This window comes from Pelodiscus sinensis, chromosome 13 (genome assembly GCF_052426305.1).
Source record: "Pelodiscus sinensis isolate ZL-2025 chromosome 13, ASM5242630v1, whole genome shotgun sequence".
In the NCBI taxonomy this organism is placed as follows: domain Eukaryota; kingdom Metazoa; phylum Chordata; order Testudines; family Trionychidae; genus Pelodiscus; species Pelodiscus sinensis.
In genome coordinates, this window is record NC_143064.1 from 197,257 (window position 1) to 213,043 (window position 15,787).

Below are 15,787 nucleotides of genomic sequence, written 5' to 3' on the forward strand. Positions count from 1 at the left end.
TTGCAGAGGGACCTCCTCTACTGCCCCTACCCTAGAGGAGTGTCTGCACCTCCTATCACAGGAGTTGCTCGTGAAAGGGGTCTCTGAAAAGCGATGGGGTAGGGGTATGGAAAGGTGAGGTAACCAGAAGCTGGACAGAATATCCCATCTTTATCATGTATAGAACCCATTTGTCCGAGATGACCTGAGTCCAGGCATGGTAAAAATGAGAATTGGTCCCCAAACACAGAGACAGGATCCAAGAGGTAGAAAGGTTCGTTGCACTCGGGGGCATCTTAAAAAGTTCTTTCTAGGCCCTTGGCAACTGCCTGGAAGACAGGGCCTGATTATTACTGCCCCCACTTCCACTACTATGGGGGGGGGGGGCAATGGCAACTTTGCCAGCTACCCGTTCTGTTCTACTCCTGTCTGACAGGGAGGATAGTATTGATGTGGCAGAGTTGGCTTGAAGTACCTCTGAGTCATAGGAGTTTTAAGACCGAAGGACTTTAACCATGTATCCTTTAAACCATGAAACCTGGAATTAGTTTGTTCTGTAAACAAGCTGGAACCATCAAACAGAAGGTCCTGTATTGTACTTTGGACATCTGGAGGGATTCTAAACACCTGAAGCCAAGAGTTGCATCTCATAACTATGCCTGTGGCCACAGATTGGACTGCTACAGCATGTAGGGCTGCCTGAAGGGAGGAGTGGGAAATTACCTTCCCCTCCTCTATGAGGGCCGCAAACTCAGTACTACATTCTGATGGGAGAAGTTCCTTAAATTTCTCCATGGTCGCCCATGTATTGTAATTATATTAAGCTAACACTGCGTGTTGGTTAGCAACCTTTAATTGGAAGCTACCCAGTGAGTAAACCAACAGATCCAGCCTCTTAGGGTGTGTCTAGACTACATCCCTCTTTTGCAGAGGCATGTAAATTAGACACTTCGAAATTGCAAATGAAGCCGGGATTTGAATGTCATGGCGCTCTTTCGAAAAAGCGCTATTTTGAAAGTGAAACCCCAGTATAGACGCAGTTCTTTCGAAAGATCCTATAAAAAATGAGGGTACGTCTAGACTACATCCCTTTTTCGGTAAAGGGATGTAAGTTAGGCACGTCGATATTGCAAATGAAACCGGGATTTAAATATCCCGCGCTTCATTTTCACAATGGTGGCTGATGCTTTTTTCTAAAATGGGGCTTTTTCGAAAACTCCTCCGGCACTTTAGATGGGAATCTTTCGAAAATAAAACCCTTTTTGAAAGATCCTGTACTCTTCAAAAAATGCCGGGTTTTTTTCCGAAAAAGCCCAGTTTCGGAAAAAAGCAGCAGCTGCCATTATGCAAATGAAGCACGGGGCTATTTAAATCCCAGCTTAATTTGCAATATCGACATGCCTAACTTACATTCCTTTACCGAAAAAGGGATGTAGTCTAGACACAGCCTGAGGTTTACAGGATCTTTTGAAAAAGGCTTCTATTTTCAAAAGAACCATGTGTAGACTGAGGTTTCACTTTCAAAACAGAGTTATGAAAGAGCGCCATGACGCAAATATGCAAACGAAGCATGGGAAATTCAAATCCTGGCTTCATTTTCAATTTCGAAGTGTCTAATTTACATCCTGGAGCTTCAGGAGGTAGCCGAGTTAGTCTGTTACAGAAAAAAAACAACAAATGGTCTGGTGGCACTTTATAGACTAACAAAACATGTAGATGGTATCATGAGCTGATGACCGGAGTATGAGTGGGGGATATGAAAACTCAAAATAAATAAAGGGGGGGGGGGGCGCAAAAAAGAAAAAAAGGAAGGGGGATGTGAGACAGGGCATCATTAAATATCTGAAGAATGGGTACTTAAACCTAAGTAGATCAAAGTAAATAGATAGTTGCTGTTGGCACCTTCAGTGGTTATAAAGTAGATAATGTCCTAGTCAACCCATACGATTAAGTCCATCAGCATGTGAACTGAATTTGTGTATGAAGTATGATTCAAGTGCTTCCCTGTGGATCTGGCTTGTAGAGCTGGCCTGTGACAAGACCGCCACCAGCAGGTCTGTTAAAGTATGGTTAGGTAAGCAGAAATGTTCACCAACAGATTTTTCCGTGTTCCCTTTACGTATATCCGATTTGTGTCCATTGATCCTTTCCCGCAGGGACCATCCAGTTTGTCCAATATATATAGCAGTGGGGCACTGTTGGAATTTGATGGCATAGATCAAATTGCTGGGTGAGCAGTCAAATGACCCTTTGATTGTGTGGCTTATGTTGTTTGCTCTGGCGATGAATTCATCAGTGTAGATATATGGGCAGAATTGACATCTTTTCTGGTTGCAGGGCTGGGTTCCTGGAGGCTTATGATGTGGTTGTGTGGCATAGTTATCAGAAAGAATGTGCTTCAGTTTAGGGCAGTGGTCACCAACCAGTAGATAGTGATCTACTGGTAGATCTTAGAGCCTCTGACAAGTGATCCTGACTGTTTTGGCCCAGTGGCTATCAAGTGCCAGCACTTCAGCTGCCCCTCCCCCCACTGCTGCTCATCTCCTGCCCTTTGCCTTGGAGCTGCCCTTCCCCTGTGGAGCCTCCTGTTTTCTGTGCAGGGCAAGGCAGGGCAGGGCGAGGAGGGGTGCTGATGTTAAGGTGCCCCCTCCCACTCTGTATCCTTTCTCCACAAAGCAGAAAGGGGGCACTACAGTGCTTGGGATGGAGTTTGCTGGGTACTTTAAGGAGTGGTCCATGGCCAGGGCAGGGGTGAGCCTGCCTTAGCCCCACTGCATTACCAACCAGGAGCCACCAGAGCTATGCAGTGCCCAGCTAGAGCCCATATCCCGAACTCCTACCCCAGTCATGAACCCACTGCTGCACCCCAAGCTCTGAGCACCCCTGCATCCAAACACTGTCCCAGAGCCTGCATCTAGAACTCCCTCCTACATCCTAACTTCCTGCCCCAAGAGCAGCTCAGAGCCCCTCACACACACTCCAGATCCTTTAATCAAGACCAGAACCTGCATTCCAACCCTCTGCCACAGCCTGATGAAAGTGAGTAAGGATGGGCAAGAGAGGGAGGATGGAATGAGGGGAGGGGGTGGGGGGGAAGGAGGCAGGCGGGGCAAGGGTATTTATATTTGAGGTAGATCTTGGATTTGCACTTGAATTCAAAGAGTGATCTCCTGCTTAAAATGGTTGGAGATCACTGGGTTAGGGGGTCGTGAAACAGGAGCGGTCGACAAAGGCTTCCCTTGTCAACCGATCTGCGTCTTGACTCGTGCACTGTACTGACGATCAGCTAAGCTGGCACAGCGCGGTGGCCATTTTTATTTTAATGAATCCGGGGATATTTAAATCCCTGATTCATTGACTATGCTGGGTAGCCTATTTTACATGCCTCTGTCGGCAGAGGCATGTAGTCTAGACGTACCCTGAGAGTGAGGGATCATTTTCTAAGATGGATTGTAGATTGTGTATAATGCGTTGGAGGGGTCTGAGTTGTGGACTGTAGGTAACAAACAACAAGAGGAGTTCTGTTATTTTCTCTTTTGGGTCTGTCTTGAAGTAATTCATGTCTGAGTGTTTTTTTGGCTCTGTCGATTTGTTTTTTCACTTCCCCAGGTGGGTATTTCAGTTTTAGGAATGCTTTGTAACGATCCTATAGGTGATGGGCTCTGTCTGTGGGGTTGGAGCAAATCCGGTTGTATTGTAGGGCTTGGCTGTATACAATCAACTGAAAAATGTGTCTCGGATGGAAGCTGGAAGCATGAAGGTAAGTATAGCAGTTGGTGGGTTTTCGATATAGGCTGGTGGAAATTTGTTCATTATTTAACTGTATTATAGTGTCCAGGAAGTAGATTTCCCTTGTGGATTGGTCTAGGCTGAGGTTGATAGTAGGGTGGAAGTTGTTGAAATCCTTGTGGAATTCTTCAAGAGTGTCTTTTCCATGAGTCCATATGATGAAGATGTCATTGATGTAGAGTAAGAAAAGTAGAGGTATTAGAGGGCAAGAGCTGAGGAAACGTTATTCAAGGTCAGCCATAAAGATGTTGGCATATTGTGGTGCCATGCGGGTGCCCATGGCTGTGCTGCCGATTTGGAGATGGAAATTGTTTCTGAATTGGAAGTAGTTGTGGGTGAGGACAAAGTCACAGAGCTCTGTAATCAGGTGTACAGTGTTGTTATCGGAGATGGTGTTTCTGATGATCTGTAATCCGTCTTCGTGTAGAATGTTCGTGTAGAGGGCTTCTACATTCATGGTGGCCAGAATGGTATTTTCAGGAAGATTATTGATGTTTTGGAGTTTCCTCAGGAAGTCAGTGGTGTTGCGGAGGTAGGTAGGAATGTTGGTAGCATAGGGTCTGAGGAGGGAGTCGATATAGCCAGATAATCCTGTTGTAAGTGTGCTGATGCTGGAGATGATGGGCTGTCCGGGATTACCAGGTTTGTGGTATTTTGGGTAGTAGATAGAAAGTTCCGGGTCGGGGATTTGGGGGGGGAGGGGGGGTGTTAGCACAACGTTGTTCCTGAGTAGCATCACAGTTTCATGAGCAGTTTTTTCATTTTTCTTGGTATTCTTTAGTGGGGTCACAGGAGAGAGGCCTGTAGAATCTGGTATTGGTGAGTTGTCTGATCACCTCCTGTTCATAATCTGTCCTGTTCATGACTACAGCTCCTCCTTTGCCAGCTTCTTGGATTATGATGTTAGGATTGGTTTTGAGGCTGTGAATAGCATTGTGTTCTGCATGACTGAGGTTGTATGCAATATGTTGTTGTTTGCTGATAATGCCAGTTTGAGCGCGTTTGCGGAAGCAGTCAATATAGAAATCCAGACTTTCGTTACGTCTGTTGGTGGGGGTCCACACAGAAGCCGCCTTCTTGTGGGAATGGCGTGGGGGAGCAGTGAGGTCAATATGTTGTATATCAGTGTGTTGGAAATATTTCTTCAGGCGGAGGCACCGAAAAATAGGATTCCAGATCCCCATAGAACTGAATAATATTTGTGGGTGTGGTGGGGCAGAAGAAGAGTCCATGGGATAGGACAGATTCTTCTGCTGGGCTGAGAGAGTGATTGGATAGGTTGATGATGATGTTGGGTGAGTTGAAAGGCATGTAGCAGTTTGGACAGTTTATTGTCCTTTTTCTTCTGAAGAGAGATGAAGTGGTCCTTGTAGGTGGTTTGTTGAATAGTAGTAAAGTGTTGAAGAGGTGAAATGTGTGTGGAGGCTTGCTTTTTTATGATAGTTCCTAATGTAGAGCATTTCTGGGTAGAGTTCTTTCTACTGCTGCTCAGTACAGCTTGGACATCTGCCAAGCAGGCTGCCTACAGTTCCAACATCCAAATGCCATGCCATCGGGTGTAGCATGGTTGGGTTGGCATAGTAAGTCCTCTCCCTATTCTGAGTCAAGAGTTGTTGCCTTGGGAGAAGTGGTGGACATGACTTGCAATAACATGGAGTACCAACTTGAAGGACTCAATCAGGTTCAATGAAAATGACCTGTACCCTGTCTTACTGGATTTTCCTCAATATCCTCTGTAATAGGGGTTCTGTTGGAGAAAATGTGTACTTGACAGCCTCCAGCTATCACATGAGAGCACTCCCTCTGGAGCAGAAGTCTTTGTACTTTTTGTTCATATTTGATACAAATAGCTCTGTGATTTTGAAATCCTCATACCCAAAACACCTCCTGTAGATTTTGGTTGTGCAGCTCCCACACATGTTCTGTGGAATACTGTACAAAGGGTACGCCACAGTGTTTGGCAGATGCACAGAGGTCAGAATATTCTACATAAACAGGGCTCGCCAAGCGGTGGCAAGCCCCACTCGCCAGCTGCACTGTTTCACGCCATTCTGCGTTCTGTGCATGTGCAGATTGCTCTGCGCTGGCTCTTCTGGGTTGCAATCTACTCGCCACGGGCAAGTAGATTACATTATTTGTCGAGCCCTGTACATAAGTATGGTAAAAGTTCCAAATGGTGACAGCTTCTGATCATAGTTCTGAGAATTACACTTCTCCCTGATTCATAGACTACTAGGACTGGAAGGGACCTTGAGAGGTCATCAAGTCCAGTCCCCTGCCCTCATGGCAGGACCAAATACTGTCTAGACCATCCCTGATAGACATTTATCTAACCTACTCTTAAATATCTCCAGAGATGGAGATTCCACAACCTCCCTGGGCAATTTATTCCAGTGTTTGACTACCCTGACCATTAGGAACTTTTTCCTAATGTCCAACCTAAATCTCCCTTGCTGCAGTTTAAGCCCATTGCTACTGCTTCTATCCCCAGAGGCCAAGTTTTCTCCCTCCTCCTTATGACACCCTTTTAGATACCTTAGATTTAGATTGTTAAAGTAATATAGCACAATCACATTGCTGGATACATCTAGACCCGTGGTCCCCAGCACGGTGCACTTGCATGTGCCTGCCAGGTGCTCGGGGCTGGCGTGGCCCCGGCCCCGGCCCCGCGGCGCTTGCAGGGGGGGGAGCGCCGGCCCGGGCGGGGGGGGGGAGCGCCGGCCGCGGGCGCGCGGCGCTTGCAGGGGGGGGAGCGCCGGCCCCGGGCGCGCGGCGCTTGCAGGGGGGAGGGGAAAGCGCCGGCCCTGTCCCGGGCGCACGGCGCTTACGGGGTGAGCACCGGCCCCGGGCGCGCGGCTGGGGGGGGGGCGCCCCCGGGCGCGCAAGTGTCCCCGCCCCCTGGCACCCGGCGGGCGAACAGCCACGCCCCCTGGCACCCGACAACCTCAAAAGGTTGGGGACCACTGATCTAGACTAACTGGCTGGAGCCCGCTTGGATACTAGTGGCAAACATTTGCTAAGTGTCTTAGTAGGTTCAAGGACAGTGCAGTCGATTGGAAGTGCCAGTCTACTCAGTCCAGTGTGTGCAGGATGTCTAGCAGTCTATGTGGAGTTTCATGGACCTCTTCCAAGGCAATCTGTAGCCTTTTGAGCAACTCCTAGAAAGACTTAGGAGCCTTAAGACATGGCAGGAAAGCTGGAATCACTGCCTCATATGGAGAGGACAACGACACGATCAGCAACGTGGTGTTCACCTATTCTGATTGTTGTAGCTGTTGGGTAGGCTACTAGTATCACGGGTCTTCTGGGTCACAGTACTATCATTGTGGGACTTCAAACCTTGGTGCCTGGCCCCATGGTGATGGGTACCAATACGTGAAGAGAGGGTAATCTGTTCTTTTGAGAATACTAAGATACCCTGAAGACACCTGAAACACTATATAGACTTCACTCCCAGAGCTGCCTCTTGGGGAGTAGTCAGAATATAGGCCATATTCATTTCAACCTTTTGACTCTGACTTCAAATCCAAAATGGGAGAGAGTCAGTATCCGCAGAGGTGGGAATCACCTGACTACTCATTGATGGTACCAGTGACATTCTAGCTTGGAATCTGGAAGTGGTGGCACAGAGGCTGTTGTTGGTGTCCAAGTACTACTCACAGTACCAGGAGCTGGCACAGTCTTGCTGTTCAGTTAGTTACCAGGCTGGTCTATCCTCATACCAGACAGTCCCACTATGGAACTTTCTTGGCTTGGTATGAGATGGGGACTTTGGTTTCATTGAGGATATGAAAATGGAACTCCCCCTCCTTGCCTTATTGGAGTGCCTATGTCTCCCTTCCCTCCCCTCCCTATTCACCTTGACTCTGCTCATCCAAGTCTCTCATAGCCAGTTGGGAGAGGATGGAGAGTCCTGGAACTGTACTCAACAGGTTGCTCTTACCTTTTTGAGGCCAAGGTACTAGGCTGGGGAGAGAATGTGTCTCCCATCAGTTGTCTAGAGTTTCATGGGCCTTCTTCATGATCAGATTTGGAACTTCCTTTACTGCTTTGTCCTGTTGCACTTGGTCTGAATGTGGTTTTCCTCAGACAGTACAGACAGGCACCATAGTAGACTGTGACCAGGAAGAGCTTGCGGCACTGCATGAAGTTTCAGCAAAAAAATTTTGTTTGGTTGTTTTTTGGTTGTTTTTTAAAGTAGAATCACTCCTCCAAATGTTAGGGAGATGAACTTCAAATGATTAGATAAATAATTAAAGCTACATATTCAAAATTATTTACAATTTATTTATAGGAAAAAGCTGAAGTAGTAGTCAGCATGAACACTGACACTTCATCCTAAACAATGAGTGGTAAGACTGAAGTAAAGATGTCAGCCATCCATCGGCCCCTCCTTAAAACTCTTGGTATAGGGCACAAAAAGTGGAGGTGCCCAAGTAGACCAAAACAGATACTACTAGGGAAAAAAATCTCCAGTCCTGGGCACATGTAGTGCACTTCACAGAACATCAATCACTTGAAGAACAAGTATGATACTCCATTATAGTCAGAGACTAAATAAACTCAATCTGTTTAGTTCATCCAAGAAAAGATTAAGAAAGCTCTAATTTTCAAATTAAAGAGCTAAGACAGAACAATGGTTAGAAACTAAAATTAAACAAATTAAGACTAGAAATTAGGTGATTTTTTTTAAAGTGTAATTAACCTGAGTGATCAACCACTAGAAGAACCTACCACTAAGGATGTTACAATTCATTTAATCAAGTAAACGTGTAACTGCTGAAAATTTCAGCATTTACATGCTTATAAGTGGGGAGGTGGGGGGGAAGAGGGAGAGGGAAGCAGACAGGCATGTCCTCAGGAGCCTGTGTGAAACCATGAAGGTTAACCGATGAGCCTAGTGTCACTAGACTCATTGGTTAATCGTGTACACAGTTACACTTTCATATCCCAACTACCTACCTACAGATTCTCCATTATTTGAAGATTTTTTTAAAAGACTGGATATCTTTCTAAAAAGATAAATTATATAGCTCAAACAGAAATTACAGGATTGGTAGAGAGTATACTGTGTGAGGTTCTTCAGTGTGTGTTATGATCAGCTAGTTTGACCTCCTGCATAATGTTCCTTTTAAGCCTTAAAATCTATAAGCACTATATAAATCAAATGGTATGTCAGCTTTCTTCAGTTCCAGTTACTTTACTTCCAAAGAAATACAGCAAAGAGAGGCAGTTCAGAGACTGATGACAAGACAATTAGAGGCATGGAAACACTTCCATTTCAAGAAAGACCTAAAAATATTAGGGTTGTTTCACGACCAGGCCAAAAAAGGGAGTGTAAGAGAGGTTTTTAAATAAATAATACAGAGAAGGAAACTTGAGAACCTATAAATCTATAAAAACAAAACAAATTAAACAATGCACAAGTAATCTGTGGAACTCAATGTCATGATGGTAGGATCCTTTGTGGAACGCTTCTTTTTGCCACATGGCTCCTTGAAACTGCTGGAACTACATGTGGTACTTTTTTGGGGGAGGGGGGAAAGAGAGGTGGGGAGGCGCTGTTCGTTAAAGGAATTGTGCTTGGTGACTTTCACAGAAGAACATTTTGAGCTAGCTCAGGTTCTTGAATCAATTAGTTCTGGATCTGGTTAACCTAATTTTTCAGCTCCTTTTGGAGAAGCTTTTACAGGCATTACATTTTACTGAATGCCCTTTTCCCCAAGATATAAAAGTGGAAGAGAAGCATTAGTCAAGGAAAGCAACAATTCAAATTAGGAAAAATAGGGAGGGAAAACCTTAATTCCCAACCTAAAGACAGCTGCAGTAGGGGAAAAACAGTTACCTACCTTTCATAACTGTTGTTCTTAGAGACATGTTACTTATATCCTTTCTATTCTAGGTGCACATTGCCTTAGAGGTAGCCACATGGTCAGCAGTGGCACCCTCTGGATTGCTGCACTCATGCATCGATAGTATTAGGTGCCACCAGCCCTACACCCTTTCAGTTCTTTCTTGCCAACAACTCCAACAGAGGGGCAGGAGGGCAGATAAAGGAATGAAAATGATACCAAGTGGCTACTGAAAATTTTGATGTATTAATTTTCTTTTTATTTGATTTCATATTAAATTAACATTTAAAATAGGGTTGCCAGGTGTCTGGCTTTGAACCGGACAGTCCAGTATTTGAGCTCTCTGTTTGGGAAACAAATTGAGAAAATATAAGTGTCCGATAGTTTCTAAATAAGATGTAATGTAGATTGTGATGTAATGTCAAGTATGTCCAGTATTTTTGTTGAAACCATCTTGCAACCCTAATTTAAAATCATATACCTTGTTAATTATCCCTTATTTAAGTATGATAACTTCCATAATATTTAAAATTGTATATGGTGGCACACATCAGAACAAGCACATAGGACTTCAATACTGGTGCACAAGACAAAACTCACTCTACTCATGGATGGAAAATCTTAGAGGAAACACTGTTCCTGACCCATTTGTTATACTCTAAGAACACTAAAAGATAGAGAAAAGAAAGATGTACCTTTCCTCTGTCTCAGATGAATGTATACTAGAGACTGATTTGCTCTTAGGAATCCTCAGAGAAGGCATTACACTGGAAGGTGTTTCTTTAGATGAAGAGGATTCTGATTTTGATGTCACAATTCTCTTTTTCCTAACAGAGTGTTGTGCACTGTCACAGGGAAGCTTGATGTTTTCCTGTTCTGCAAGCACAAATCAAAACATCAAACAACCAATTAAAACAAATAACATGAAATTCCACCAACAAACACAGACTAGAGAGACTAGAAACTGGATCACAAATGAGTACAGGCAGTCCCCGAGTTACGCGGATCCGACTTACGTTGGATCCTCAGTTACCAACGGGGCCCTCCCTCTCCCTGGTCTCCAGCAGACCAGGGAGAGGAAGCAAAGCGGCGGAATACGCGGCCAGCTGACAGCCCAGATGCGTCTGGGCTGTCAGCTGGCTGCGTGTTCCGCCGCTTTGCTCTGCTCTGCTCTCCGTCCCCCTGGTCTGCAGACCAGGGGGACGGGGAGCAAAGCCGCGGAGCCCGAGGGCAGCAGGATAGCCACAGCGTGTCTGGGCTGTCCCGCTGCCCCCATGCTCCGCGGCTTTGCTCCGGACGCCTGTGGTACAGCAGCTGGGGCACTGCCGGTTGGTCCTGTAGCGCCACTCTGGGTGCCACTGGACCAACCCAGCAGCACCCCAGCTGCTCTGCCCCAGGTGTCCCCAAGTCAGCCGCTGCTGAGACTGACCAGTGGCTGACTACAGGAAGCCCCTGCCCCGGGCTTCCTGGAATCAGCCGCTGATCAGTTTCAGCTGCAGCTGACTTGGGGATGCCTGGGGTTCTTAAGTTGAATCTGTATGTAAGTCAGAACTGGCCTCCAGATTCAGCCACTGTTGAAACTGATCAGTTTCAGCAGCGGCTGAACCTGGACGCCAGTTCCGACTTACATACAGATTCAACTTAAGAACAAACCTACAGTCCCTATCTTGTACGTAACCCGGGGACTGCCTGTATGCAGTAAGCTGCATTCCTCATTCAATATACCCATCTTCAGAGGTGTCTGCATAAATTCACAAGATTGCCTTCACAACACAACAACAGCAACACACATTGTTGATGAACAGGATATATTTGTCTCAATAGAGCTTCTCTACTACCACTAAAAATATTAATTGGTATATTTATATTCTGTAGAAAAATTACTTCAGTACTGGAAAAATCACTGATCTGTAGAGCACTAACATTGTTCAAACCAGATGCAAAAAGCACTTTGGAATTGTGCACTCTCTCTTGTACATACACACATCATTACAATGGAATTACAGCAAAAGTAGTCATCAGAAACTTTACAGACAATAGACAATTATCTCCAAACCAAATATTACAGACCCAGAAAATTCTGACTGAAAGTTGCACTGAACAGTAAACCAAACATGCTATGGTATGGAAGTGCTTAGATAATGCATTCAAACATCTGAATTCTGACCTCTACAGAAGCCTGGAATAACAAATTAGTTATGAGTAAGACATTTTAGAGTTTATGGTACCAGATTAAATGAAAAATAGTTGCTTCCCTTACAGCAGGTATTACGTATTCCACTCCTGTGCACAGATTTTTTTGGCCAGCAATAGTCATTGTGTCTGTGCCTGTGTTCTAAGTGCCATCATGTCTCCTCCACCAACATGCAAAAAAAGGTAGAATGGGGCAGTAGATTTGCCCAATACAGGATTTAGAAGGTATAGGATTCCCCAGAAGCATTGTTAAAAGGTTGGAATACACATGGACAACATCTTGAACAGTTGCTGTAAAGAGAGTAACATTTCCTTCCAGATTACAGAGGGAGACTTCAGAACTTTTATTTATGCTAAAATTTGACACGTTGCAAATGGGCCTTAATTGAGATGATAATTATCTTACACATTACAAAGACAGCCTCCCCACCTTTTGATATTTGTAGTGACCCCAGATTAGCCACTTAATTGACTCTTACAATAAGCCTTTTCCTCCTTCCTTGTCACTCTCCCCTCTCGCCCCCACCTTCTGTTCTATGTAGCTGAATTGTCAGTTGGTAATTTTTTTTTACTTTTTTCATTGTATTCATTGGTCATGCCAATTTGCTTTCAGAATATGATCTGAAGAAGTGAGTTTGCCCCACGAAAGCTAATCACCTGATAAACTATCCTGTTAGTCTTAAAGTGCTACATGACTGCTTTTTTTGTTTTACCAAGATCAGACTAACATTGCTACCTCTCTGTTACGTTTCCTTCTGAGAGTTGCCTATACATATTCCATTCTTGCAAGCAGTGACTGATATAAAGGTGGTGGTTACTCAGATCTACTTAAATAAGGATTGCAACAACGCTCTACCAAAGTGGGCAACCGATCTAGTGACTGCATAGTGTGTGGGGAAAGTGCAGAGTAGCGACATGGTCCTCCATACACACATTTCCTGGGTGGGAACCTGCGCCAGTAACTCCCCTGAAGAAGCCTAAGCCCTGGTGGTGTGTGCAATTATTGGAAGAGCATGCATCCCTGCCTGGTAGTAGCACGCACACATGTAGGACAAGATCCACGATGAAATCCATTGGGAAGAAACAAGAGGACCTTTCATTCTGTCTGCCACAAATAACTGGACATACTTTCAGAATGGTTTCATTCTCTTGATGTAGAAGGCTAATGCTCTGTAGAGATCCAACTAGTAAAGCCTTTTCTCCCTGATGCTCACATGCAGCTTAGGTTACAATACTGGAAGATCTTCCAGTTTATGTGAAACTAGGAGACAACCTTCTGAAGACAAGTCAGGTGAGGCCTGAGCTGAACTTTGGACTTATGGAACACAGAGTACAAGGGCTCCAATGTTAGGGCCCTGCTTTCAGACGCCTTCCCGGCTGTTATCACTACTAAAAACATCACCCTTTAGGAGAGAGAAAACAGACAGCATGTCGCCAAAGGTTTAAAGGCCATTCCTGTAAACCTGGACAGGACCCAAGCCAGGATAGGCTGTCAGAGCTGCCCATATAGCCTGTCGAGACTTCTAAGGAAACAGCGGACCATCCAGTTAGCAAAGACCTAGCAACCCTCTGCGCCAGGGTGGAAGGCAAAGATGGCAGTCAAGTGAACCCAGATTAATGATATGGAGAGCCCCTGCCGCTTGAGATGGAGAAGACAGCCCAGAATAAGTGGATCAGTGGAGAATGTCGATGACAGTGCTGCAGTGACCAGATTGAAAACCACTTCCACTTGGCAAGGTAGCTAGCTCTCATAAGATGGCTTCCTACTTCAAAGGAAAACTTGTCTAACTTGATCTGAGCAAGAAAGTGCTGCAGGATTCAGCCATGCAGCTTCCCAGTTGTGAGGTGCAGTCCTCTAGGTTTGGGTGCCTGAGACTGCTAGTAAAATCAGGAAGAACGGCAAGGTGAATAGAGTGTCCATGGACATTTTCAGCAGAGATGTGTACCAGGGTTGGGGGGGCCAAGCTGGAGCTATCAATATCACTGAAGCTTATTGTAAGGGAGCCGGGACAGCTCTGCCTTGACAATAAATGGTGATGTCTGACTTGATCACAGTGCAGATCCCTAACAAGCAAAATCCAGACCTGTCTCAAGTCTGGTGCACATAAGCCAGCAGATCCAGAGCAGTGATTAGTCCCCTTTATTCGGCTCTGGTGAGGCCACATCTGGAGTATTATGTCCAGTTCTGGGCCCCCCACTACAGAAATGATGTGGACGCATTGGAGAGGGTCCAGCGGAGGGTGACCACAATGATGAGGGGGCTGGAGCACATGAACTATGAGGAGAGGCAGAGGGATCTGTGTTTGTTTAGTCTGCAGAGGAGAAGAGTGAGGGGGGATTTGAGAGCAGCCTTCAACTTCCTGAAGGGAGGTTCCAAACAGGCTGGAGAGAGACTGTTCACAGTAGTGACGGATGCAGAACAAGGAGCAATAGTCTCAAGTTACAGTGAGGGAGGTCTAGGTTGGATATTAGGAAAAACTATTTCACTAGGAGGGTAGTGAAGTACTGGGATGAATTACCTAGGGAGGTGGTAGAATCTCCATCCCCAGAGGTTTTTAAGTCTCGGCTTGAGAAAGCCCTGGCTGGCTTGATTTAGTTGGCGTTGGTCCTGCCTTGGGCAGGGGGCTGGACTTGACCTCCTGAGGTCTCTTCCAGCTCTATGAGTCTATGATTCTAAGCACACAGGCAAGGCTGGGATTAAAGGGGGAGGAAGCTTTGAGAGGCAGGAATTTTTGCATAATAATGCAGATTAAGCAGCACAGCAAGACACACAACAATCAAGCTTGTACTGGTACTTCTGTTTTTGATAAACAAAAGTTACAGGTGCAGCCATAAAACTTAATCACACACACAGTTTTTGCACATCCTGAGTATCAGGATGTACCCCAAATAAGGGCATTGGGTATTGTAGGTATCTTACATAATACATTATTAATTGGTAAATACTAAAACAACCAAGTCTCACTTTGCTATAAAATGGGCTTAGTAAGAGGAATCAATGGGAGTGAGAGAGAAGGATTGACCCATAGGCCCTGCTCGTTGTAACTAGTTTCCAGCTTTGAGAGGGACATAAGCAAGCTATAGTGGGATATTGTCCCTAATTTCTGGGTCAAGAGAACTAATGAGAGGGAGGCAGTGATGGTATGGCAGATCCAGAAATCACACTTATTGCAGTCATGCCAGACCTATGAGAGACAGCTCACTCTTACTCTAGACCAGTGGTCTCCAACCTTTTTACACCCAAGATCACTTTTTAAATGACAGAACAAGCCAAGATCTACCACCCTGCCCCTTCCTTGAAGCCCCGCCCCCTCTATTCTCCTCCTCTCCATCACTTGCTATCCCCAATCCTTATATTGCTGCTTTTTTTTAAAAAAAAATCTGTAGGAAGAGGTTTTTCCAACATTTGGCCTGTCTAGACTGGACCAAATGTCAGAAAAAAACCCTTCTTTTGGAAGCCACCTTATTCCTTGTGGGAAGAGGAATATAGGGGTGACTGAAAGATCATGTTTGCTCTTCCACTAAAAGAAGTGGAAGAACAAACGCATCCCTGGATGCAGAAGAGTTTTTATGGGATATCTCCGGAATCCTGAAAAACTCCTGCAGTCTAGCCATACCCTCGCTAGGTTGAGACAGGATGTGTAGGCTCCAGGGTGGGAATGAGGGATTTGGGTGTGGGAAGGGGTGAGAGGTGCAAGCTCTGGGAGGAAATCTGGATGCAGGAGGAGGTACATAAGGGAACGCTGGCTCAGGGAGGGGGCTCCAGGCCGGGCAGTGTTGGGGTCAGATATAGGGTTAGGGTACTAAGCAAGCCACAGACTTCTGGATGTGAAGGTCCAGGAATTTGGGTTGGGGTATGTGAGGGGCTCATGGTAGGGGGTTCCAGTGTATGATAGGCTCAGATGTAGGGTCTGGGGGAAAGGAGAGTACAGGAGTGTTATGATGCTGTGACAGGGTTTGAGGTGCAGGAGGGA

The 15,787-nt window shown here is 45.5% G+C and overlaps 1 protein-coding gene across 6 annotated transcripts in view; it reads right to left on the bottom strand.

Annotated features, from left to right (window-relative positions):
* GCNA (germ cell nuclear acidic peptidase) overlaps positions 1–15,787 on the bottom strand; it is an 87,357-nt gene that overhangs the window by 48,025 nt on the left and 23,545 nt on the right. For all 6 annotated transcript variants that reach the window (XM_089781726.1, XM_089781725.1, XM_089781728.1 and 3 more), the window contains one exon: positions 10,316–10,496. In XM_089781726.1, coding sequence (XP_089637852.1) covers positions 10,316–10,496 — 181 coding nt within the window. The remainder of the gene's footprint in view (positions 1–10,315; positions 10,497–15,787) is intronic.